The 25,582-nt window shown below is 52.3% G+C and overlaps 1 protein-coding gene across 1 annotated transcript in view; it reads left to right on the forward strand.

Moving 5' to 3' along the window:
- The window catches only part of CASZ1 (castor zinc finger 1), a 98,167-nt gene that overhangs the window by 41,121 nt on the left and 31,464 nt on the right, over positions 1–25,582 (forward strand). The window contains 6 exon segments of the mRNA XM_078145681.1: positions 6,583–7,095; positions 14,350–14,475; positions 14,478–15,165; positions 17,864–17,932; positions 21,731–21,821; positions 23,631–23,795. Coding sequence (XP_078001807.1) covers positions 6,583–7,095; positions 14,350–14,475; positions 14,478–15,165; positions 17,864–17,932; positions 21,731–21,821; positions 23,631–23,795 — 1,652 coding nt within the window.

A 25,582-nucleotide genomic window follows, 5' to 3' on the forward strand; every position in this document is an offset into this window, starting at 1 on the left:
GTTGACTGCTTGGTTTGGAGGGAGAGGAAGAACTATCAGTTCATGGCCCAGATCTGACTGACCATTTGCTGGCAAAGGTGGGCTTGGCGGGGGGCAAGTCAGAACCCTAGTGGCTGGAAAGTGGGATCTAGCCAGGAATCAGTCGTCCTGATCAGTGTTCACATACCCTCCTTGCTCTGGTTCACAGCCTGGTCCAGGCCCGGCCTCTCCCCCAAAGACCCCTCAGGGTCATCCCCAGTGCTGCCCCACCCCTGTGGGCAGAATGGGGGTCCCACTCTCCTCTGCTGCCCCCCCCACACACACACCCAGACTGCCTCCTAGGCAGAATCATTCCCAGAGGAAATGTCCAGTGTAAATAGAACTGCGGGAGAGCTGGTGTCAGGAAGGAGATGAAAGCCGTGGTGACAGCCCCAGGGACGGATGGCTTCCTCCCATTGAGGCTGGGTCACAGGCGTTTACTTTGGGAGAGGGAAGTCGGGGGGATGTTTACATGAGCCGGAGCCTGGGGCTGGATTGCAGTGGAGAGGCTCAGGGTCCCAGTCCTAGAATGGGGAGTGGGGAGAACTTAGGGAAAGACCCTCCCCATGGGGAGAAAGGCTTGTGACCCCCCCACACACACCTGCCACTGTGTCTGCCTCACGCTGTCTGATCCCCAGCCCTGAGCTTCTTGCTCAGCCGCCCCACACCCACCGTTGCCCCCTTTTCCATCACCCTGGGGACAGATGCTGGAGGTTAGAGCCAGAAGGGGAGGGCAGCATCTGGAAGGCAGGTGGGCTGGGGCGGAGCAGCAGCTGGAGGGCAGGTGTTTGGGGGAGCAGTTGGGAGAGGAGCAGGACCAGGGACCGGAACTGGGGAGGGGGTGTCCCTTTGCCAGAGGGGCCCCTAGAGTACACAGCTGGATCGCAGCTGCAGAGGGGGCGGCTGCAGCATTCAGAGGAGGGGGAAGGGGGGATCACCCGACTGAGAGAAGAAATGAAAGGAGACGTGGGGCGGGAGGTGGAGGCCTCTCGAGACCTCAGGATGGGTGGAGGCCGCGGGAGACAGCATCCCCCGCTGCGAGCACGGTCCCCAGGAGCCTGTGTCCCCCTCTTCCTTTGGATAAATATTTATAGAGTCATTTGTCCTCTGCTGTATACACTTGGCTGCCCACCTCCTGTTAAAAATAGAGCTGCCACCTCCCACCCCCTTCCCCCGCCAGGGGTGGGGGGCACAGAGGGCATGGACTCTTAGGGCTCAGATGAGCCGAAGATGCCCTGGTGCCTGAGAAGAATGGGGAGCGGCGGGTGCTGAGTCTGCCTTCTCTTCTGCCCTGGTCAGGGCAGGCCGAGTCCAGCGTGCTGACCGCTGCCCCATCCACTCATTCATTGTGTCAGACTCCTTCCCCAGCAGTGGGTTGGGAGGGGGCTGGGGTGGGGGGGGACGCCCTAGTGCGTGGAGACATGTCAGCCTGCAGCTGCCCCTACGTGCAGGATACAGGACATTGTACATGGGACCCCCAGGATGCAGTGCAAAACTAATGAGCTTCAGTAGGCCGTGTGGTGCTGTAGAGAATGCAGTAGATTTGGATGCCATGGTTCCTGGGTCTGGGAAACCTGGCTCTGCCACCTGAGTGATGTTGGGCAAATCCTTTGAGTTTTCTGGGCCTCAGTTTTTTCTTTGTAAGCTGGGAGGTGGCTTAGATGACCTCAAAAAGCCTTCTTAGCCCTGCAAAATGGGTATCCTGGGGCTAGAAGGTCATTTAATCCAATGCCCTCCTTTTACAGAGGGGGAAATTGAGGCCCAGAAAAGTTAAGCGACTTTCCCACTGTCACAGAGACAGCAAACAGGACTTGAACTCAGGACCTGTAACTCCAGAGTCTATGTACTGCTGCTTTCTGTGAACTGAGTTTAAATCCTGGCTCTGACACACAATTTTTAAAAATTGTTTTTAATTTATATATTTTGTTTTAATCAATTTCATTTATATATGTGTGTATATAGAGATATCCATATATCTCTCTATATAGATATATTTCCATATATAGATATATAGATACATGGATATATCTCTATAGACATATAGAGATATATCCATATATATCTATAGATACAGATATATGTCCATATATGCCTCTCCAATCTCTTGCCCAGTAAATTAGCTCTTATAACGTGAAAAGGAGGGGAGCTGGAAGGAGGTCCAGAAGTTTAGCAAAATGAACTGATGCAAAAATCCCATGTGATGGTATATCCAGAGTCCCACACTCTATGAGTGCCTCTTGCCTTCCCCTGCCTAGTAGGAGCAGCTAGGTCCTGACCCTTATGGACTCCCAAAGTTAGGGGCCTCAAACTCGGATCCTGCTTCTGATAACTACCTGTGTGATCTGTGGGCCTCGGCAAAGATCCCCCCACCTCGGCAAAGAAGGGAGGGAGGAGTGTCTTCCCATCTGTGGCTCCAGAGATGAGAAAATTCTCCTCCCTCCCAACCTTAGCTTAACTCAGTCTGGCACACTAATTGGCTGTGTGACCTTGCCTCAGTTTCCCCAGCTGAAATAAAGTAATAATGATGCCCCTCAATTGAGGGCCATTGTAAAGAAACCTCCAATTGAAGGTTCATTAATGAACTAATTGGATGAATAAATGGAGTTTGTGTGCCTCTATGGCATACACAAGTGTGAACGTCCCCTCGTCTGTGTGTGTTTATCTATGTGTGTCTTCACAGATGTTGACACACTGTGGAATGACTTGATAGCGTTGATATTGAGAGGCAGAGCAGGGTTTTGCCAGAATGGCCCGAAAGAGCCGGTTGTTAAATTCCAAGTGTGAGCATTTACACACCTTAGAAATCTATGAACAATGTCCATTAGGGCTGGGTTTGTAATCTTGTTGACTGTCTAGATTTAACAAAGGAAAATTTTAATAAGTGTGTCCTTTATGCATTTTTTTCTGGAGAGCCTGATGTAAAACATTTACTACCATGCCGCCGGGCAGAGCCTTTTAGGATATTACTATACACTTGTCATGTTTCAAGGGAAATTCTGGCCTATGACATCCTTGAATTTCTGCTACAACAGCAAGCACTTATCAGGCGCTTGTGGTGTTCAGAGCACTGAGCTCGGTGCTAAGGATATTACAAAAGGAGCCGAATGATGGATTTGGAGGCAGAATCCAGGGTTAGAATCCAGGCTAGATCTGTGTGATCTTAGGCAAGTCACTGTGGGGCCTCAGTTTCCTCATCTATAAAATGAGGGCATTGGACCAGATGACCTCTCAGGTCCCTTCTGGCTTTCAGTCTGTGACCCAACTAGAGCCTATGTTTTGATAGGGGGATACAGCGTGTAAACTGATAAATTAATACAAAGTAATTTGAGGGAGACAGCTGTTGACTAACAGGAGAATTAAGGGACAGCACCTGAACCAAGTCTAGAAGGAAGCTAGGGATTCTAAGGCGGAAGTGAGAAATGAGGGCATTCTAGGTGTGAGGGATACAGCTTGTGCAAAAGCATGGAAGTGGGAGATTGCGAGAAGCAGGAGAATTCAGGAGAATGCCAGTTGGCCTGCTGGAACATAGAGCAGGGAAAGGTTAAAATCAGTGTGGAAAGGTGTCCTGGAGACAGATGGTGGAGGGCTTTAAATACCAGGCTGAGGAAATTCTGTGTTATCCTAGAGGCAATAAAGAGCTGCTGAAGGCTGATGAGGACTAGAACCAGAAGGATTGTGGTGTGAGTTGGTGGAAGGGAATGGATGTGACAAATGCTGTGTCCAAGGCAGATGCATCTATAAGCTCTAACGACTGAATGGATGTGGGGAGAGAGACGGAGAGAGAGACAGAGAGAGAGAGAAATGGAGAGAGAAAGAGAGAGAGATTCATAGTGTGTGTCTCTCCATAGAGTAGATTTAAGAAGTGAGGGTGATGTATAGGTGTGTATGTGTGTAGAGAGAGAGAGAGGAAAACGAGGTAGAGAAAAGAGGAGGAGAGGAAAGACGCAGAGAGAACAGGAGAGAGAGGGAAGAGGAGAGAGTGTTTGGGTATGTGTGGGGGAGCCTCAGGGTGGGGAGGTGGGCTGTGCTCCCCTGGACCATATGGGCTCCCCCTGGAGAGCTTGGAGCCACCGGCTTATGCTTTGCAGCAGTGGGGCCGGCCCTTGGACGGGGCAGCTAAAGTTTCTGCCTGTTTGTGTCTAGCTGTCATGTTCAGGGATTAGGAGCCATCGCAGAAGCTTCTGGGTTCCTTGTAGGGGGTCTGAGGAATCCCAACCTGTTCCCAGCTGGGACTGTGGGGAGCCACAGAGCAGAGCAGACAGTGGATGGCGGGAGCTCCCAGGGGACCTTCCCCTCCTCTTTCCCTCATGGGCTTTAGGAAGCAGACAGATTGTTGGAGAAAGGGGATGGGGTGTTTCAGGTACCAGGGGAGATGCTTCTTAGCCTAGGGAGGGGTAGTGCAAAGTGGGGGGGGGTGCTGTGGGGAATGAGGAGTCTTAAGGCTGCTCATGAAAGAAAGCCTAGGATCCCAGGGACCTCACAGGTCTTCTGGTCCAATTCACCCATTTTACAGGTGAGGTATTAAGTGACCTAGATAGAATTGGAATCCAAGATCCCTGGACTCCAGATTCAAGGGAAGTGGATGGAGAAATTGAGAAGGGAATAGGTCTGAAGAAAGTGGTGAGGGATAGAGGGAAAAAAGAAAGGGAAGGAGGGTAAGAGAACCTGGGGGCAGGAGCTGAACAGAGACCATGAGGACCACAAGGACCCCTCGAGATTGTCCAAATGGCTGTCCCTCTCTCCAGAGTCAGCATTTTTTCCTTCTTTGTCCCTGTGTCCCTAGCACCTAGCCCGGCGCTCGGCCCTGCTGACTGACTGACTGATGGTTAATCCAGTTCCCCTGTTTTACAGAGAAGGGGGAGGTGATTTGGCTAAGGTAGTGCAGAGAGCAGTAGGAGGCCTTCGGTTCCAGTCCCTTCACTTGACCAGTGAGGAGCCAAGTCCTCCAGAGGTCGGGGGACTTGTCCAGGGTCACTCGTGCACCAAGCATCCTCCCCGTCCAGATCCAGCGAACTTTCTGCTGTGCCAGGCGGCCTCCCTGGGGAAACTGGGAATGAAGGAATTGGATGAGTGAATGAATCTGGGTCCTCCGACTCCAATCCAGCTCTGTATTTGCTTTCCCAGGGCTCAGGGGTACTCTGTGGTAATGGACACAGAAAAGAGAAAGCTAGAGGAGAGGGCAGGGCTCTTCCATCTGCCAGGGACAGGGCCTGAACCTGGGGAACGGGCATCCACCTGGTCCCCTCCAAACCAAAGGCTAGACCGGTCTGGGCCCAGGTGATCAGCTTGAGGCCAGCGCAGCCGAGAGGATGCCTGTGACAGACAGCGGGGGCTGTTGTGTTGGAAAGGAGACCTCAGTGACCCCTTTGGGGTTGGGCTCACTGCTCTGTCCCTCTTCCCACTGCCTGCCCTAGCCACGAGGCTTGGGACCCAGAGTCTGCAAGACTAAGTTCTTCCTTCCTTCCTTCTTCTCTCCCTCCCTCCCTTCCTTCCTCCCTCCCTCCTTCCCTTCCTTCCTCCCTTCTTTCCTTCCTCCCACCTTTCCTCACTTCTCTGTCTTTCCTTTCTTCCTCCCTCCCTCTTTCCCTTCCTTCTTCCCTCCCTTCCTTTTTTCCTTCTTTCTCTCCTTCCTTCTTTCCTTCTTCCCTTCTCTTTCCTTCCTTCCCCCCTTCTTTCCTTCCTCCCTCCTTTCCTTGCTTCTCTTTCTTTCCTTCCTTCCTCCATCTCTTCCTTTCTCCCTCCCTTCCTTTTTTCCTTCTTTGTCTCCTTCCTTCTGTCCTTCCTCCCTTCTGTCTCTCTTTCCCTCTTTCCTTCCTCCCTCTCTTCCTCCCTCCTCCCCTCCGTCCCTTCTTTCCTCCCTTCTCTTTCCTTCTTCCTTCCTTCCTCCCTCCCTCCTTCCTCCCTCCTCCCTCCCTCCCTCCCTTCTTTCCTCCCTTCTCTTTCCTTCTTCCTTCCTCCCTCCCTCCCCCCTTCCTCCCTCCTTCCCTCTCTCCCTCCCTCCCTCCCTTCCTTCCTTGATAAATCACTCAGCATGGTCTCAGGAAGACTTGAGTTCAAACACAGACTCAGACACTAGCTGTGTAGCCCTGGGCAAGTCACTTGATATCTGTTTGCCTCAGTTTCCTCATCTGTAAAATAGGGTAAAAACAGCACCTACCTCCCAGGGTGGTTGTGAGTGTAATATCTGTAAGACACGTCGCACAATTGTGCCTAGCATACAGTAGGTGCTATATAAATGCCAGCTATCTGTGCCGTGGTGGCTGCTGAAGTGCCTTGCCTAGGACCACACAGGCAGCAAGGAGCAGTGCTGAGATTCAGACACTGGAATTTTCACTCTAAATACAAGTCCGTGTCCATTGCATCCGCCTGCTGGCAAGACTACAGAGGCTTCATGGGGAGGCTTCTTGAGGGCAAGAAGTGTCTTATTTTTGTCTGTATATTCCCAGCACCTAGTATAGAGGAAGGCATTTTCTAAATCTTTGCCAGGTGGCTGCCCGATTAAGGGGAGGTGATGCTTTCTCTCAGTGTCTGCCTGACCATCTGTCTCCTTTTCTCTCCCTCCAGCTGAAGGCGCTCTATGCCCTGACCCATCCTCAGGAAAACCCGCGATGGCGGCCAAGCGCAAAGGCGGCCTGAAGCTCAATGCCATCTGTGCCAAGCTGAGCCGCCAGGTGGTGGTGGAGCAGGGAGCAGAGACGGGCCTCCGGCCAGAAGGCAGCCAGGGCAACCCCCTGCGGCCCCGGGAGAAGGAGCAGGGCGGCGGGTCGGAGGCCAGGGTCACCCAGACGCCTCGGAGCGAGGAGGACAGGCGGCGGGCCGTGATTGAGAAGTGGGTCAATGGGGAGTACAGTGAGGAGCCATCCCCAGCCCCAGTCATAGGGCGCAGTGTCCGCGAGGGCCTCGAGCTGCCCCCTGAGGGTGTCTACATGGTACAGCCCCAGGGATGCAGCGATGAGGAGGACCACGCAGAGGAAACTCGGGGGCCCACCTCCCAGAGCAGCAGCTTCCTAGAAGAACGGGACTCAGATGGGCTAGCGCCCAAGGAGGAGGGTGCGAACAATGCCAAGCAGGCTTCAGGTGAGGCCACCCCCACTTTGGTGTCTCATTACCTGGAGTTCAGGCATCCTTTGGGATCACTCTTGGGGAGTTCTCTCAGTAAGGCATCACCCCAAGAAGGCTGGGGTTTGGGGGTGGGGTACCCAGGTCCTGAGGCTTTCCCAGTGGAGGAACCCAGGTGAAGTCATAAGATCAAAGACCTGTTATAGAGCCAAAGGGACCTCAGGCCAACCCCTTCATTTGATAGATGAAGAACCCAGACACCTGCAGAGGGTAAAGGACTTAGCCAGGGTCTTACAGGCAGTAAATGACAGAGCCATGCCTTGGACCCAGCTCCCCCAACTCCAAATCCAGCAAGCTTCAGTAGGGCAGCTAGCATTTATGAAGCACCTACTATGTGCTGGGCACTATGGTAAGCACATAAAAAGAAAGGCAAAAAAACCCAGTCCCTGCCTTCAGGGAGCTTACAGTTCAGCAGGTGAGACATTGTGCAAACAACTGTGTACCAACAAGATGGAGGCCAGATAAAAGCCCTAAGATTGAGGAGACCTGAGAATGGCTTCTGGCAGAAGGTGGGACATTAGCTAGCACTTTAAGGAAGGCAGGAAAGTGTGGAGGAGGAGGCTATGAGAAGAGAGAGCGGTCCAGGCACGGCAGACAGCCAGAGGCGATGCTCGGAGGTGGGAGATGGAGAACTGGGTGCCAGGAACAATGAGGAGGCCCAGAAGGGAGAAAGGGGCCAGGTTATAGAGGACTGTGAAAGAAAAAAAAGGATTTTGTATTTGATCTTGGAGGTGACGAGGAGACGGAGGGAAGAACGGAGAGAACAGAGGGAGGGAGGGAAGAAGGAAGAAGGAAGAAAGGAGAAAGAAGGAAGAAAAAGAGGGGGGAAGGAAGGGAAGAAGGAAGGAGAGGAAGGAGGGAGGGAGGAAGGAAGGAGGAAGAAGGAAGAAAAAGAGGGAGGAAGGAAGGGAAAAAAGACAGGAGGGAGGAAGGGAGGAAAATGTATTAAGTATCTGCTGTACCAGGCACTGTGTGCTAAGGACTTTACAATTTTTGTCTCATTTGTGTCTCACAACAACCCTGGGACGTAGGTCCTATTATTTCCATTTCGCAGTTGAAGAAACTGAGGCAGAGTGAAGTGACTTGCTAAGAGTCACACAGCTAGTCAGTGTGTGAGAGTGGATTTGAACTTAGGTCTTCCAGACTCCATGCCCAGTGACCTGTCAAGGAAGGGAGGAAAGAAGGGAGAAAGGGAAGGAGAGAGGAAAAAGAGAAGGGAAGAAGAAGTGAAGAGGAGAGGAAGGAAAGGAGGGAAAGAAAAAAGGGAGGAAGGAGAGAAGGGAGGGAAAAGGGAGGTAGAAAGAGAGCGAGGAAGGAAAGAAAGAAGGAAGGCTGGAAAGAGGAAAGGGAAGGAGGGAAGAAACAAGGGAGGAAGGAAGGAAAGGAGGGAGGGAGGAAGGAGGGGAGGGAAGAAGAGGGAGGAAGGGAGGAAGAGAAGGGAGGAAGGAAAGAAAGAAGGAAGGATAGAAACAGAAAAGGAAGGGAGGGAGGGAAGGAAGGAAAGGAGGGAGAGGAGGAAGGGAGAGAAGGGAGGAAAGAGGGAAGGAAGGAAGGCACATTTATTTAGTTCTTACAAAGTGCCTGGGATAGAGATGGAAAAGGGCGACACCCCTGATGTCTGTCTAGGTGCTCCTACTCAGACGAGGGTGACAGGAACTGGCCCGTGTGGGTGTCAGTCTGGGCATTTTCTTTCTGCCAGGATCTTCCCAGGAAGGGAAGGAGGAAGGGGTTGATGGTGCCCTGGGAAGAAGGGTGGATCCGCCCGGAGCCCAGCAGGAAGGACCAGCTTGCCCTGGCCCCACCGCATCTCAGTGGCTCTTACCAGGCCCCATGGAGCAGAATCTGGGGAAGGGGTTGGAGCCAAGAAGTGGGCCCAGGGGCAGGAGTGTAGGGGACTGATCAGGAAGGCTGTCAAATGGGAACATGGCTGTGAGCAGGCACGCCTGGCAGGGACTGTGAGCTCTTATGCACTGGCATCTGTTTCCCAAAAGCGTGGTAAGAGTGTGTAGACAGAGGCAGCAGGAAGGCTGGTTAGCATTCTACATATTTATGTCTTTGATTTTCCCTCGGAATGATTCTGAAAATGCCTCAGTCTCCCTGCACCCTCGCCCCATCCCCCTACACCTACTCCTTGGATATTTTATAGAATCTTATCATTTTGGAGCTGGAAGGGACCGTCTGCAGCATGAATAAATGAGTGAATGAATGACTGAGTGAATGAATGAATGCATTCATCTCCACCTCTACCATTCCCCTTCTGGAATATCTTGAATTAATGATCATTTGGGCTCCAGAGTCACTTCCAGGAGAGCCTCTTCCACTTGGAGCCAGCTTGAAATGTTAGAAAGTTATCTCCTTATATCAAATTGAAACCTGCCTCCATGTAACTTCCACCCATGCTTTTAGCTCTGGCCTCTAGGGGCAAGCAGATTAAGGCTAATCTCCCTTCTAACCTTGCCAAGGTCTTCTCTGTTGCTTCCTTCCCTCCAGCCTCTGCTCTGGCCTCCTGCCTCCTGCCTCTTTCTATCTAAACTGCCCTCTGGCTTGTCCTCTTCCCAGCTCTCTCCTGGGGCCCCCGAGTGACCTTGGCCTAACTTATTTATCCATTTCTTTCCACTAACTAGAAGACCTTTCCATACCGTGGAAAGAACACTGGCTCTGAAGTCAGAAGACCTGAGTTTGAACCCCCCCACTTCACTTGGTATCTATGTGTGGCCTTGGGCAAGTCATCTAATTCAGTTTCCTCAACTGCGAAATGAGATATTTGGATTAGATGGGGTTTTGAGGTCACTTCCAGCTCTACTGCTATAATCCCATCTCCTGCATCTTCCTTAGGAAGCGAGGCACCCTGGGGTGTGGATCTTTGGGCATCCCAGGGCAGGGCAGTCTGGCTGGCCTATACCTGCTCTGCTGACCTCCTGGAAAGGGAGGAGGGGTGGAGGAGAAGTTAGGGAGTCAGAGATCTGACTACGGGTGGATTGTAGGATACCCTGTAGAGTTTTGGGGTGATCACCCAGTGGGACTGAATCCCCCCAGCCATGGATCTGTCCTGATGCCCTCCTTTCCTCCCTCCCAGCCCCTGGGGTGGTTCAGGAGGAGTGAGTCGGCCCTATCTGCCCCTCCCCCAGCCCCATTTCCCAGCACCCCACCCCCCCTGCAGTGAGGGGCGCATCTTCCTCCCTGTGCAGGGAGCCCAGGCAGCCACATAATTATGCATATAAGATATAAACAGAGCTGTTTAATTATCCTTCGCCACATCAGTGACAGAGTAATTAACAAACATTGCAAGATCAATGAGGAAAAGTGTGACCTTCAGTTTCCTCTGATAGGGAAAGCCCTTGCCATATTCAGACACAAGGTGATTGCACCAGGGCTGGGGGGTGGGCCCCCGGAAGTCTCCCATCTCTGCTGCCCGCTACCCCCCACAGCTACTAGGGCAAGCTGCTCCTGGCCTCCTTCCGAAGGGTCTCATGCCTGCCATGGAAGGAGACTGGGGGAACAACGGGGGGTCAGCCTGGCCTGGGGTGCCCCTCCCTCTCCTTGGCCTCCAACCACAGGTCAGAACAAATGGTGACTGAGGGTTGGAGGACCAGGGCTGGCCAGGTGGGCCTTTCCATTCTTAATCCTCTCAGCCTGACTCCAGTGGGGTCATTTTGTGGGGCCACACCCCCTCTGTGCTCCCCGCCCATGGAAGCTGCCAGCCCTTTGTGCCGGGTGCCCCTGGTTTTCCTTCCTTCATCCCCTCCCAGGCCAGGCCAGCCCTTCATGCCTGCCCACTCCCAGGGGCTCAGGGCCATAGATTTTAGCCTAGGGCCCCCCGGCCCCTGCTCCCTCCGAGCTGCCCTGGGAGGACTTCCCTGCCATATAGAGTACGCTGTCTTCAGCTATTTTCAGTCTGCTTCCCCTTGTCCCTGAGACACATGTGCTGGGGCCAGAGCCCTCTCCTCTGCCCTGCTTTCTGCCAACAGCCACCGGGGCCTGGCACTGCCCGCCTCCTAGGGCCTTCTCCGTCTGGGTGCTGCGTGTGAACAGGATGCCCACTCGTCCCTCCAGGGCTGACATTGCCCCAGGTTCCAAGACAGCAGTGTGCAGAGAGCAGCCTCCCTTCTGATCTCTTCCCAGAGGGCTTCTGCTTTTGTCCCTCTCCTTACTGTCACCTGAGGGGGTAGTGAGAGGATGGCCCAGGACTTTGGGGAGCTCAGAGTGCCTTGTCCCCTGGGGGCTCATTGTCTTGGGGAGCTAGTCATGAGTCCGGCCACCAAACCTTCTCACCAGCCCCAAAACAGGACACAGTGCCTTCTCTGGAACAGAAATCCTTCCAAGGGCTCCTACAGGAGATCCTAAGCTTCTCCCCCACTCCTCCCTTTCTCCTTCCTCCTTTCCTCCTTCCTTCCTCTCTCTCTCTCCCTTCCCATCTGCTCTGACCCAGGGTGTGCTGGGTATAATCTGTCAGGTTAGACTCAAGACACACTGGTCCCTCTTGCTGGCTAACAAAGATTCTGTAATTCTGTGAACATTTGGTCACTCTTCTGCTACCAATTCTTAATTCCTCACATTGGCTAGAGTGTGTGTGTGTGTGTGTGTGTGTGTGTATGTGTGTGTGGTGTGCGTGTGTAATTACAGGAATCAACCCCAAATGTGAATGGGATGAATTTGCCCATAAAACAGAGGAGAATTGCAGAATGGGTCAAAAAGCAAAACTCCAACAATTTGTCATTTACACAAAAGGACCACATGTGCACATGTAAACTTGTGCTTCCTGTCACTTGGGCTGGAGAGTTGCCCACACCTGTGTGAGTCTCTGTGTATATGTGATTATGGAGTTGTATGCCTGCCTTGATGTATTTGGGAAATTGTTTAAGTGGCTCAGTAAGGTTGTGTATGTGTCTGCACGTATGTGTGCACGTGCGTATTCCTAAATCCCGCTCAGTTGCCAGATTGTAGCATGGTCTTCCTCCTTTCCACTAGGGCCTTGCCCTCATCAACCAGCTTTTTAGGCAGCTCTGAGTCTTTTTGTGGGGTGAGGAGGGTGAGGGGAGGTGACAGGAAGCCATCCGAACCCCTGAGAGCCAGATTCCATTCCCAGCCCAAGCCTGTGCTTGCTCCCCCTGTACCACCCACCCAGGAGAGTTGCAGTGAGTGATTGGAGGCGATGAGGAGGGAGTTTTGAAGGACTCCTGCACACAGTAAATCTTTGCTTGGCGGGAGGGAGGAGGCGATTGCGGGCACAAGAGGGGAGGAGGGCCTCCGTGTCAGATTGAAGCTTAAATGAATCTGAGCTGGCACGTCAGACCAATCTGTATTTCCTCCTTCGCTCTGTTATTGGGTGACCTCCAGCTCCCTTTGAAGGCTCCACTTCTCCCTCTCCCCTCCTCCCTTCACAGTGACCAGCAAAGCAGCCTTGGGAGGACACAGAGACCGCAGCTAGGCTGCCAGGCCCTGGGATGGCCCAGGTTCCCAAGCCACAGAGTCACCTGCCCAGGCTTCTCCTGGCCTGGTGCCATTTCTACAGGGCCATAGAAAGAGACAGAGCACAGCAATTTGCCAGGGTGGCAGCTGGGTGGGGAAGGGTGGGACCCTTTGTGAGGAGAGAAGGGCAAAGGAAAAAGTGTGGATTTGGCTTCTAAGGACCTAGGTACAAATTATGCCTAGGTCACTTACTACCCATATAGCCTTGAGCAAGTCACTGAACTTATGTGCCTCAATTTCCTCATCTGTAAAGTGAGCGGGTGGGACTTGGTGGTCTCTGAGATCCATTTCAGCTCTAAAGCTATGACCCTGATTCTAAGGATGTGAATAATAATGGATCTGCTTAGCCTAGTGCCTGACTGCATAGTAAGTACATATTACATGCTGGGAGACGAACTGACCTGGGTTCAGATCTCAGCTCTACAGCTGACCACCTTGATTAAGCAAGTCATCTCCCCTCTAGGGGCCTCAGTTTCTTCATCTATAAAATGGAGAGATGAAATATCACTAAGGTTTTCTCCAACTCTAAATCTCTGGTCCTATGAGAGAGAGAGAGAGAGAGAGAGAGAGAGAGAGAGAGAGAGAGAGAGAGAGAGAGAGAAGAGAGAGAACCAGAAAGGAGCTTTAGAAATCAACTAGTCCCACCCCACCTTACATTATATCACATTTCAGATGAAGAAACTGAGGCCCAGAGGAGTTCAGTGACTTGCCAGTTCTAAATCAGTGATGCCTAGGATGAGACAGGAGGAACATGGGAGGCCTTGAAAAGATTCCTCAGCGCCCTCTCCAGCTACCAGCGCTCCCCCTCCTCCCTGGAAATTTATTTGCATATATTTTGTGTTTCCTTGTCTCTGTCCACATTGTTCCTTGCTTCTCCCTTCCCCAATAGAATACAGACTCCCAGACAGTTTTCATTTTTCTCTCTGTACACCCAGCACCTAGCATAGTGCCTGACACATAGTAGGTGATTAATGAGTGCTCATAGAAGGAATGAATGACCCTACCCCGACCCTGCCTTCTGTGCCTTCTCTCTTGGACGTGTTGGTGTCTGTACTCCCTCTTTCCCCCTTTGCCCTCTCCCAGCGTGTCTTCTCTGTTGGATCTTGGGGGAGACGTCTGGGTTCACATTTTGACCTTGCTGTTCTTCTGCTGTGTGACCTTGGGCCAATCCCTTCCTTCCTCTGGGCCTCAGTTTTGACTTCTGTGAAATGGGGAAGGGTGTCCTTGATGACTTCTAAGGTTCTTTCCAGATCTAGGTCTCTGATTGGATGATGCTTCCGGGCCCCTTCAGTCCCTGACCCATTTTCCCACTTGCCCCCGCTCTCCCTCGGCTCCCAGGAGAAGGCCCACGAGGTGCATTTTCGCTGGCCTCACTTCCAGTAAAATCGGTTTTCCTTCATATTAGGCCAAGGCGAGAGCACAGAGACATTTATGAAACTTTGTTTAATGTACTGAAAAGCCATCGGCCAGAACATTTAGGAAATTGATTTTCCTGGCATTGATGAACTCGTTTTATTTTACCCCAGTATTAATTACTTTTTTTTTAAACAAATTAATTTAAGAGTCGTAAAACCTAACAAGTGAGCCAAATGTCCGTAGATCATGTCCCCTCAGCCCCCCCACCACCACCACATCCCCCTCCCCGCCTTGGGAGGAGAGAAGAGAGGGAGGGAGGGGACCCAGGGACAAGGCGCCCCTCATCCAGCCCTGCCCCCTGGGTGACCCCCTCCTCTGTCCCCACAGGAGAAGCCTCCTCCCTCCGAGACTACGCTGCCACCACCATGAATGAGTTCCTCGGCATGTTCGGCTACGATGACCAGAACGTGAGGGACGAGCTGGCCCGCAAGGTCAGCTTTGAGAAGCTCCACGCAGCGCGGCCCCCGAGGCGTCCCCGGCGCCCCCGGCCTCGGAGGACAGCAAGCGGCCCAGGTTCTCCAAGTACGAGGAGTACATCCGCAAGCTCAAGGCCGGCGAACAGCTCCCGTGGCCCACGCACGGTGCCAAGGCGGAGGAGAGAGCGGGCAAAGAAGCCGGGCCCATGCCGGGCCTGCGGCTGCCCAGCAACACGGCCCACCTGGAGACCAAGGCCACCATCCTCCCGCTGCCCTCCCACAGCAGCGCCCAGATGCAGGGGCTGGTGGCCCGCGCCTCCAAGTACGACTTCTTCATCCAAAAGCTCAAGACCAGCGAGAGCCTGAGGCCCCAGAACGGCAACACGTACAAGAAGCCGTCCAAGTACGACCTGGAGAACGTCAAATACCTCCACCTCTTCAAGCCCGGGGAGGGCAACCCAGACATGGGGGGCGCCATCGCCTTCAAGACCGGCAAGGTGGGGCGCCCCTCCAAGTACGACGTCCGCAACATCCAGAAGCTGGCGCCCGTCAAGGCGCCCCCCGCCCCCAGCCTGGCCCCCGCGCCCCTGGCCGGCGCACCGGGTGCAGCTGCCCCTGTGGTGGGGCCCGAGCCACCAGTCTCCCTGCCTTTCAACACTCCCGAGTACCTGAAGTCGACCTTCTCCAAGACCGATTCCATCACCACGGGGACTGTCTCCACCGTCAAGTAAGCCTCCTTCACACACACACACACACACACACACACACACACACACACACACACACACACACGTGTACACACCCCTTACCCAAGTAATGCATGCTTGATGAGACTACTAAGGCCTTTCCCCTGTTCCGTGAGCCATAACTAGAGTGACAGCCCAGGCGCATTGCCAAATAGACTTGGAACCATCTCTGGTTTGTTTTGGGGGGTTTCCTCCCCGGGATACCAGAGCTTATTGTAGACAGAGCAGTGGGACAAAGCAGTGGGGGCCAGGGTGGCGGGTGGGTCTTCTAGGGGAGCCGGGCCCTGGCCTGCCCTGGTGTATCTGAACCTCCCATGTTCCTGGGACCCTCAGAGTTGTTGGGACAAGCTTTCCTCAGGCTGTGCCCATGGGGGCTAGGGCCTGAGAAATGGTGACTGGCCAGGTTGCATCTGAGACTCAGCTTCTGCTCCCCCAAGAGTTCTTCAGGGACCCAGGGCAGCCGTGGTCGGAGGATGGCATTCTCTGCATCATACTCCTCCCTTTCCCATCTGTGCTCCCCCCAGAGGGAAACCTCTCCCAACTTTGGAGAATGACCACCCGAGTTCCTTCCCCAAGACTCATCCCTGGCACTCCTTTGGCCGCCAGCGCTGCTCCGCCCCGTGCCGTCCAGGCTTTCCTCATTACAGGGTTCATTTGGCCGAGGGGACCTCACTCTGCAGTGTGACTGATCCCTCATACGGGCTGTGTCCCAACCTGGGTCTGGCCACTGAATTCCCTGCCTGCCTGGGGCACCAGTGCCTAAACCCCAGGGCCAAGGATTGTAATAACAAGCCAGGTCATTAGACCGGGCCTTGGGATCTCTCTCCTTTCCCAGCAGGTGGTACAAAGAGGGCACGGGGCCAGGCCACCTGTGCCCCTCCCTCTCCTGCCCTCCCGCAGCGCCATAGAGATGCTGGTCAAGCAATAAGGGAACGGGTGGCCTCCCTTCCGCCTTCCTCATCTGACCTGTAAAGCCTGAGCGTGTCCTGCCACAGATGTTATGGGCTGGTCTTTTTTTCAGAGAACACCTGTATATTCTTCTTCCCTTTCAAAGACATCTCTAGTTAAGGAGCAGCCTATGCTTGGCCCCATAGGATATGTATTTGTGGAGAGAAGGACCGAGGTGAAAAGTGAGACACCCCTGGCCAGTGGACCCCAACCCCCTGACTTGCTGTTGGACCACTGAGGCCCTTCCTTCTGTGTTCTCAGGCTCTCCTGCCCTGAGTGACCATTAGGCCTATGGTCCAGTCCTTCTGGTATCCCTGGGGCCTTTGGCTCACCCAAGTCTACCCGTGGATGGCCTGGCTTCTGGGCCTGGGCTTCTCCCCTAGGATCTGGGGGGTCCCTCAACCAGGCTGTGCTCCCACAAAGGTCCCTGCTGCCTTCACACACCTGTTCCCCTTGGCTCCTTGAGCTAGGCCCTTCACCAGGCTGGTGATACACACCTGCCTCCCTCTTGGTGCACCAGCCTTTGCTGGGGATTAGCCCCTGAGATAGTGCTGCCTCACTTGCAGCCATTCTCACTTCCTCTTGAAGTAATGAAGTCACCCATGTAGTCTGGCCCCCTTAGCCTTCCACGGTCATGAGCTCCTGGTGGTTCTGACCCTACCACTAGCTGTCAGAAGTAAAGAAAATCTTGAGGAGGACTGAGTCAGGGAGTCTGACTGTGAAAACACTCTGGTGTTATGGAAGGGATGGTGAATTTGACGGGTTGGAATCGTGGCCCTGCAACTTGCTACCTGCATGACTTTCAGCAAGCCTCTTCCTCTGGGCCTCAGTTTCCCCATGCATAAAATGAAAGTTGGACTAGGTGACCTTGAAGGTCTTCCCAGCTTTGACATTCTGTATTCTAAGGGCCCTCCCACCTCTGACATGCTGTGTTCTAAGGGATCTCCCAGCTCTGACATCCTGTGTTCTAAGGGCCCTCCCACCCCTGACATCCTCTGTTCCAAGGGCCCTCCCACCCCTGACATCCTCTGTTCCAAGGGCCCTCCCACCCCGACATCCTGTGTTCCAGGGGCCCTCCCAGCCCTGACATCCTCTGTTCTCAGGGCCCTCCTAGCTCTGAAGTCTGTGATCCTTCCCGTCTGGCCCATTTCTTTATATACTCACTGCCTGATTGTGGCTAGGAATCCCCTCCAGGCTCTGAGTCTCCAGGAAGCCCCAATTCCAGCCCTTCTGAGTTCCTCAGACAGTCCCTGGTGTTGGCCGTGCCCACACTTACCGCCTGAGCCAGCTCTTCCTCTCTTCTCTGCTCCTGTGCTTTCTCCTTCCCTTGCCCTGTGATATGCCACTGTCCGCCCATATATTGCTCCTGGATGTGACAACAGATGGGGACAGAAGCAGGTCCTCCTGTGCCTTCCTTATCTCAGGTCCAGGAACCTTCTTCCTAAAGCTTGTGAAGGGTGCTAAGCTCTATGTTGCCCCCCAGAAGCCTAGGCCTTAGAAGAATTAGCTCCAGATAGGGGACCATTCACCTGAGCAACCTGAATGGGTAACCCTCATTTGCCAAGGGCATTTCTCTGCCATGAGCCTGACACCCTCAGAACCCTAGGGGGCAGGGGGACAAGGGGCTGGGTGGTCTGAGCTCCCCACTAAGGGACTAGAAGCTCCGAGGTAAGGGAGGCCATCTCCCTGCCTCTCCAATCAGCTATTTATGACCTGTGTGTCTCTCCCCAGGAACGGATTGCCCACAGATAAACCAGCTGTCACCGAAGATGTAAATATTTACCAGAAATATATTGCCAGGTAGGCCATTCCTGGAGGGAGGCTGGTATGGAGAGAGGGTCCCCAGGGACCAGGTAAAATGGGTGCAGAGGTCATCCCCTCCATCTGGCCAGCCCGAAATGCACTCAGGCATTTTACGTAGGTCTTTTCCATGCTCACGTACCCTTTTAGTAAGGGGCTGTGGCACTAATGACCCATGAGATGACCCCCAATACAAAAATAAGCAAACACAGTATTTGCACTGTTTTTCTTAGTTTCCCCAAGTCACTGAGCTGTTCAGGGAGAATGAGTGATGACCAGAAGCAGGAATGACTCAGCCTGCTCGGGCCCTCTTGGGTGTGGCTGCTGCCCCCTGGACCAACACATTAGGATGGAAGATGGAGGAAGCAGGGTGGCCCCTGCTTTTCCCCATAGCCCAACCCTAGGCTCACTGGGTCTGTGCTTTCACTGGCCAGCTGTGGGCAGAACTGTTTAAATCCATTAAAACAAATGGGGGTGGGGAGAAGATTGATGTTTGTCACTCAGCCCAAGAGTCACCCAAAGCACCTTCCCAGGTCCATGGGCAGTGCTAACTGCTAACCAGGCAGAGGGCATGGGGGGCCGCCCCATCTCTGTCTGTCTTTTGCTCCCCCCTCCTCAGTTTCCCTCACTGTCTTCTTCTGGCCTCTTCTTCTATGTGTCTGTCTCTGTCTTCCTCAGTATGGCTTTTCCCCTCTTCTTCTTCTTCTTATTATTATTATCATCATTACTATTATTATTATTATTATCATTATTAGCGCCTCAACAGATGGTCCTTTTGGCAGCTCCAGTTTAAATATTTATTTGTGTGTAGTCTTTCTCCCCCACCCACAATTGGGGCCTTTACTCCCCCTCCTCTCCCTCTCGGGCTCACACGTCATCGTTAGAGGGACCGGCCCTGTCTGTAAACACTGACTGAGCTCCCTAACTTCATCATAGCTGCTGCGAAGACTCTGGTCCGTGTATTTATTCATTTGGGCTCTAACACTGCATCCCATCAGAAGGGCTGTGGGGAGGGAGGTGGGCGGGGTGGAAGGGACTGAGGGCCGGGGCTTCACGCTGGCTGGTGAGCCGGGCGTGAGTGTGAGCTCCCCACTGTGGGAAGCCAAACAGATGCTGTGCTTAAAAAATTCATAACTCTGGACTGTTTCAAGTGTCAGAAAATGCCGGGGATGGAGATAACCCTTTAGACACCTCGTCAGCATCAGCCACAGGGCCAGCCCGTTCCCAGCCTCCTCTACCTTCCCAGTCCGGGAAAGCCACTTCACAAGTTTTGGCTGCCTCTCCTGGGGCATTCATTGCTTCCTTGACAGATGCAAGCCCAAATTTGCCTTCTCCTGCCTCTATCTATCCTTAGCTAACAGGGCTATACTTCAGTTAATTCAATGAACATTTAGTAAGCGCCTACTGTGTGCCCTGGCCATCTGTCTTGGTCACTGACGCCTAGGCAGGCTTTCAAATGCCCTCCTTCCCAGACTTTTCAGCTTCATATGCCAAGGATGTGTGCCTAGAACATGCTTCCTTCTGATCTATGACTGTTTGGAGGCCTTCTTTCCTTTCAAAACTTTGTCCCCAAGTACCTCCTCCTACAAGAAGTTTTTCTGGATCCTCCTGATTGCCAGTACACACCCCCCACCTGAAAAAAAAAAAAAACAACCTATCTTGTATTTATTTTATAAAGGGATGGGGCTTGAAACTGTCATTTCATCAATGAAGGGAACTCCCAGAGAAGTTAAGTGATTTACCCAAGGCCACACAACCAACATGCGCTAGCCACAGGCAGGATTTGAACCCAGGGCTTCCTGTATTCCAAGCCAGGTCATTATTCACATATAGACACACACACGTGTTACCTCCCTTGGTAGAATGTAAGCCTCCTGAGGTCTGGGACTGCTTCACTCTTGTTGTAGGGCTTAGCACAGTATACTGGCTCATAGTAGGTGCTCAATCACTGTTAATTGATGATTGATTCAGACCCAGCACACTCGCCCTGTTCTGTGGAGTGAGTCTGGTTTCATCTTATCTTGAGCCTCTTAAAAGCCTTACCTTCTTTGGGGGGGCCTTCTTAGAAGCTGCCTCCTCTGGGGGAGCCTTCCCTGATCACTGTTCCCAAGTTATTCATGCTCTTTCTCCTACCTTGAATTGCCTTGAATTTATTTTACTGTGTTCCCGTGTGAAAAGAGCCCCGAATTTAGCATCAGGGGGCCAGGTTCAAGCCTCAGTTCTGCCTCTTCGTATGGGTGATTTTAATCAAGTCCCCACCTGCCTGGCTTCAGTTCCCTCCACCATAAAAGGAAGGGATTGGCCGGTGTAGTCTTTAGGGTACCGTCCTATTCTAAATTTAGAACCCTGTGAAGAACGAGCAGCAAAGGGCTCTTTGTCATAGGCCTCCCATGAAACAGAAGCTCCTTAACAGCAAGGACTATGCCCTAGCCAGTACCCAAGTACCTCACACATAGTAGACACTTGTTAGTTGAATGGCTGAACTGGGTTCCCATCTTGTCTCATCCCCCCCTCCCCCAACTCCTCTGGGGGCTCCTCTTATCCCCACCCGGGCTTGGGGGAACCCAGCTTTCTTCCTGGTTCCAGCTCCCCTTCTTGGGGTAGCCATGTGTCTTTGTCTCAGGGTGAACTGCCCAACTTGGAGCCATTCGGGCCCACCTCTCCCCAAGCCCCAGACCTTTCCTGGCCAATAGGACATGGTGGTTAGAGCTCAGGAGAAACCTGTTTTCAAGTATGCCACTTATTAACCATATGTCTGTGTCTGAGTGATACCACTGCCTGAACCTCAGTTTTCTCATCTCTAAAATGGCAATAATAATTAGCTCTACTCACCTCACAAAGTAACTATAAGAAAGAAAAAGGAGGCATTGATAAAGCACCTACTATGTGCCAGGCATTTTACAAATATCTCATTTGATCCTCACAAGGATCCTGGGAGATAGATGATAATATTCTTTCTATTTTACAGTTGAAGAAAATGAAGCAAACAGAGGTTAAGTGACTTGCCCAGGGTCACACAGCTAGGAAGTGCCTGAGGCTGGATTTGAACTGAGGTCCTCTCAACTCTGGGGCAAGCTCCCTATCCACCGCACCACCTAGCTGCCCATCCAGAGGGACCTCAGTTCAAATCCTGCCTGTATGACCTTGGACACATCACTTAACCACCCTCGCCTCAGTTTCTGCCCCTGCAAAGTAAAGAAATTGGACTAGATGGCTTCTGTCTATCCCTATAATCCTGAGACTCCGGATTCTCTCCCTCTCCTTATGTTTCACTTCCTTCCCATCTCTCCTTCTTTCTACCCTGCCACCATTTTGACCCCTGCAGGGCTGGTTGGTGGCCTCCTTCCTCCTCCTCCACAAAACCTTGTGATGCTAGCTTTCCCCACCCTGAAATTGCTCCATATTGGGGATACAGTGGGACCTAGTAGATAAAGAAGTGACCTTGGGAACCAGGAGTATCTGGGTTCAAATCCTGCCTATTATATGACTTTGCACAACTCATAACTCCTAAGTTAAGTGAATTCTCAGACTAGAAGTTGCAGAGAAGCTGTGATCTGCATTGGTAGAAGGAATTTCCTCCTCTGGGAGCTCCCTACATTGATGAGATCATGAGTCAAATAATAAATAAATAAATGAGCTTGACGATTATTTACCTGTATAGCTATGAGTGGACTGGAAGCTCCCTGAGGGCAAGCACTGTTTTCTTGGTTTTATGCCTCCGTGCCTAGCATAAGTAAAGAGCAGGTATCTAGTCAGTGCCTGTGGGATTGGCCTAAGCAGAATTTTTTCCCCTCACAGGTTCTCTGGCAGTCAGCACTGCGGCCACATACACTGTGCATACCAGTACCGGGAACACTACCACTGCCTCGACCCTGAGTGCAACTATCAGGTAAGAGGGGTAGGGGGCAAGAAGTGGATCCGGCCACTTGCCCTGCAGCCAAGACATTGGGCGTGGCTGGGGGTTCAAACTACCACAGAATAACTCAGCCTTGCAGAGAGTACCAGTAACCTACGAGCCCAAATCTGCGCCTGCTTCTGCTTGTCCCCATGCCTACACACATCTGCCATTTCATGGCAGAGAGAAGACTGAAGAAATACCATTCCAGTTGTGGTGGGAGAGAGGGGAGGAAGCATATCTTCTGTTTTTACCCCCTTCCAATGGACCTGTGTATACGGCTGGGGCAATAGAGAGCCCCTAGGGGTAGTAATGAGAGGTCAGCATTTCCTAGGTGCACTCAGATACACTTAGATGGATCAGTACAGGGCCTCCCCTTCCCAGGCAATTCTCATTTGTGTCTTTGGGCAAATCATTCATGGGAGAATTCCATGCTTGCTGGTGGATTGATTCTCTCAGTAATAAATACTAGGCATGCCCTTGGGATAACCCTGGGGGCCAAGGGGAGTCTACCCTTCACTAGATACCGTCACTGCTAATAATAACAAAAATAATCCTGAAGCTGTTTTCAGCAGACTTGTACAGGATGAGCTTACAGACTGCTGCTTTCATTCAGTTGCAAAAAGGAGTTCATTTCTCCACCTGAGTAATAATAGTCCAAAATGGAGCACTGAGCCTGGAGTCTGGAAGACCTGAGTTCAGACATGGCCTCAGACATTTATAGCTGTGTGTCCCAGGGTAGGTCATTTAACCATGTCTGCCTCAGTTTCCTCAACTGTACCTGCTTCATAGGGTTGTCATAAGGACAAGATGAGATAAGTAAGGTTTGTAAAGCACGTTGGAAACTTTATAGCATTATATAAATGCTAGCTATTAATATTATTAATATTATTATTATTATTATTATAGTTTTATATAAATGCTAGCCATCATCATTATTATTATGGTTCTATATAAATGCTAGCTATTATTGTTATTAAAGCAGGTCTCAGACACTGACTAGCTGTGTGACCCTGGGCAAATCACTTCACCCTCTCTGCCTCAGTTTCCTCATCTGTCAAATGAGCTGGAGAAGGAAATGGTAAACCAGTCCAGTATCTCTTCCAAGAAAACCCTAAATGGGGTCACAAAGAGTGGGACGCAACTGAAAATGACTCAAGAACCACACATTATATAACTGCCAGCTATTACTAATATTAGTAGTATTATTATTATTAAAGTGCTATATAAATGCTAGCTATTATGATTAAAGCATTCTATAAATTTATGATTATTAAATATAGAAGAATAAAGGTACAATAATGACTTGTCCCGGGACCATTTCTATGTGAAACCCACTGAAAAAGATGAGAACAAGGTAATAATAAAGGTAAGATAATAATTCTGGCAGCTGTTTATATGGTAGCTTAAGGGTTAGGAAGCACTAGACAATCCCCAGCCCCATGGAACCACCCGATAACACCATCGTGGGCTCATAGGATCCCAGTGGACCTCAGAGGTCATCACATTGCAGATGAGGAGACTGAGGCCTACATAGCTGAAATGACTTTGGATCTTAGATTCAGAGCTGGAAGGCATCTAAGGCCTTTGAGTTTGACAGATGAGGAAACTGAGTCCTGGAGAGTTACTTGTCTAAGGTTTACCAGCCTGGCACAGTCGGAGGCAGGATTTTAACCCTGGTCTTTGTATCCCAGCTGAGTACCAGTCCCTGCCCCCCACCCAAGCCCCATCACCAGCTGCCTGGGGAGGACAGCGGCAGGCCCAGACTTTGGGGCTCACCTCCAGGCCTTCTCTCTCCTGCAGAGATTCACCAGTAAGCAGGACGTGATCCGTCACTACAACATGCACAAGAAGAGAGACAACTCCCTGCAGCATGGCTTCATGCGCTTCAGCCCCTTGGACGACTGCAGCGTCTACTACCACGGCTGCCATCTCAACGGCAAGAGCACGCACTACCACTGCATGCAGGTACGGAGAGTCTCTGCCCCCGGGCACAGCAGGGCAGGGCACCCCTTCTCTCTGCCTCTGCCTCTGCTGCCGCATGGGATGTGTGGTAGGGCTAGATTGTAAGCTCCCTGAGGGCAGGCACAGGCTTGTGTTTCTGCCAGTGTGTCCCCAGTGCCTGGTATAGACTAACATAGGCTTGCCTCACAGCAGCCCTTACTAAAGGCCCACTGCGTGCAGGGCGCAGGCAGTGAGGGAGGGAGGCCATTGAAATAAGACGTGATTCCTGCCCTCCTAATACAGCCTACGAGGGACCTCCAGCCTGCTCCTGGGCCTGGCCCATCCCTCAGCCTCTAGTCAGCTCCTGCAAACAATGTCTGTCTGCCCAGACTATAGGCATAAGCTTACATGGAAGGAGGGAGGGAGGGAGGGAGGAAGGAAGGAAGGAAGGAAGGAATGAAGGAAGGAAGGAACAAAGGAAGGGGAAAGGAAGGAACAGAAGGGAGGGAGGAAGGAAAGGGAGAAAGAAAGGAAAGGAAGGAAGGGCAAAGGAAAGAACAGAAGAGAGGGAGGGAGGAAGAAGGGAAGGAAGAAGAAAGAAGGGAAGGAGGGGAGGAAGGAAGAAGAAAGAAGGGAAGGAAGGGAGGAGAAAGAAGGTAAAGAAGGAAGGAAAGGCAGGAGGAAGAAAGGGAGGGAGGGAGGAGAAAGAAGGGAAGGGAGGAACTGAGGGGAGGGAGAGAGGAAGGAAGAGGAAAGAAGGAAAGGGGGAAGGAAGAAGGGGAAGAAGAGAAGGAGGGAAGTAGAGAGGCCATGTATTATACCAAACCCTGTACTAAGCTCTCCAAATACAGATATGCCCTCAGGAAGTTTCTATTCTAAAAGAAAGGCAGTGTGGAATAAAGGGAAGGGGTGGCCAGGGAGGATGACTTGGGTTGGGAGAGTCACAGGGATAGTGAGTGGAGCCTTGGGGGAGACAAGGGTCACGGCCTTTCCAAGACCAAGGACTGTATTGATTGAATTTTGGTTCCAGAGCTGGAAAGTTGGTGGGGTGGGAAGGGTGCAGGGGCAGAGGCTATGCCGGTGGCCACAATGCACCCAGGGGTAAATAGCTGAGCAGGAAAGGGGAGCCCAGCTGGGGCCAACCTGGATATCTTGGGCCATGGAAGGCCCTAACTCATCAGGATAGCAGGGGCCCTAGGGTGGGCCCCTCCAGAGCATGGAGTCCAGTATAGGCAGCAAGGATGGAAGAAACCTCCGAGCTCCTCTAGTCTGAGCACCCCAGTTTACAGATAAGGAAAGTGAGGCTAGAGAGTGAAAAGACTTGTCTAAGTCACACAGCTAGTAAGTGGCAGGGCCAGGATTTGAACCCAAATTCTCTGACTACATTCACTGCCAATTTCACATTCCCTGACTTAGGTTTTGGCCTTGAGCCCTGAGGAAGCTATGGACAGACCCATTCAGAGTGCCCCAGCCCGTTTCCTGGCCTGGCCACTCCTCAGCCTGCAGCCGGCTCTGTCCTCTGTTAAACCTTGGGGTATCATCTCCCTGCCCATGGGGCTGGTGCAGAAGCTAAAGGCCTCCAGACCTCGGCTATTGGGCACATCCTGGCCCCCACCCCCACCCCCACCCCTGAGCTTCCAGGGCCAGAAGGAGCAGCTGCCACCGCTCTGGAAACTGAAGAGTTTGCAAAAAAGAACCTTAGAATGCCTCACCCCAGCCCTGAGAGGTAGTTCCATAAGCCATTACTTTTCCCAATTTTTTACAGATGGGGAAACTGAGGTTCGGAGTGGCCCAGTGACCTGGCCCAGGGT

Source organism: Phascolarctos cinereus, unplaced genomic scaffold (genome assembly GCF_003287225.1).
Source record: "Phascolarctos cinereus isolate Bilbo 61053 unplaced genomic scaffold, phaCin_HiC Scaffold_726;HRSCAF=1367, whole genome shotgun sequence".
In the NCBI taxonomy this organism is placed as follows: domain Eukaryota; kingdom Metazoa; phylum Chordata; class Mammalia; order Diprotodontia; family Phascolarctidae; genus Phascolarctos; species Phascolarctos cinereus.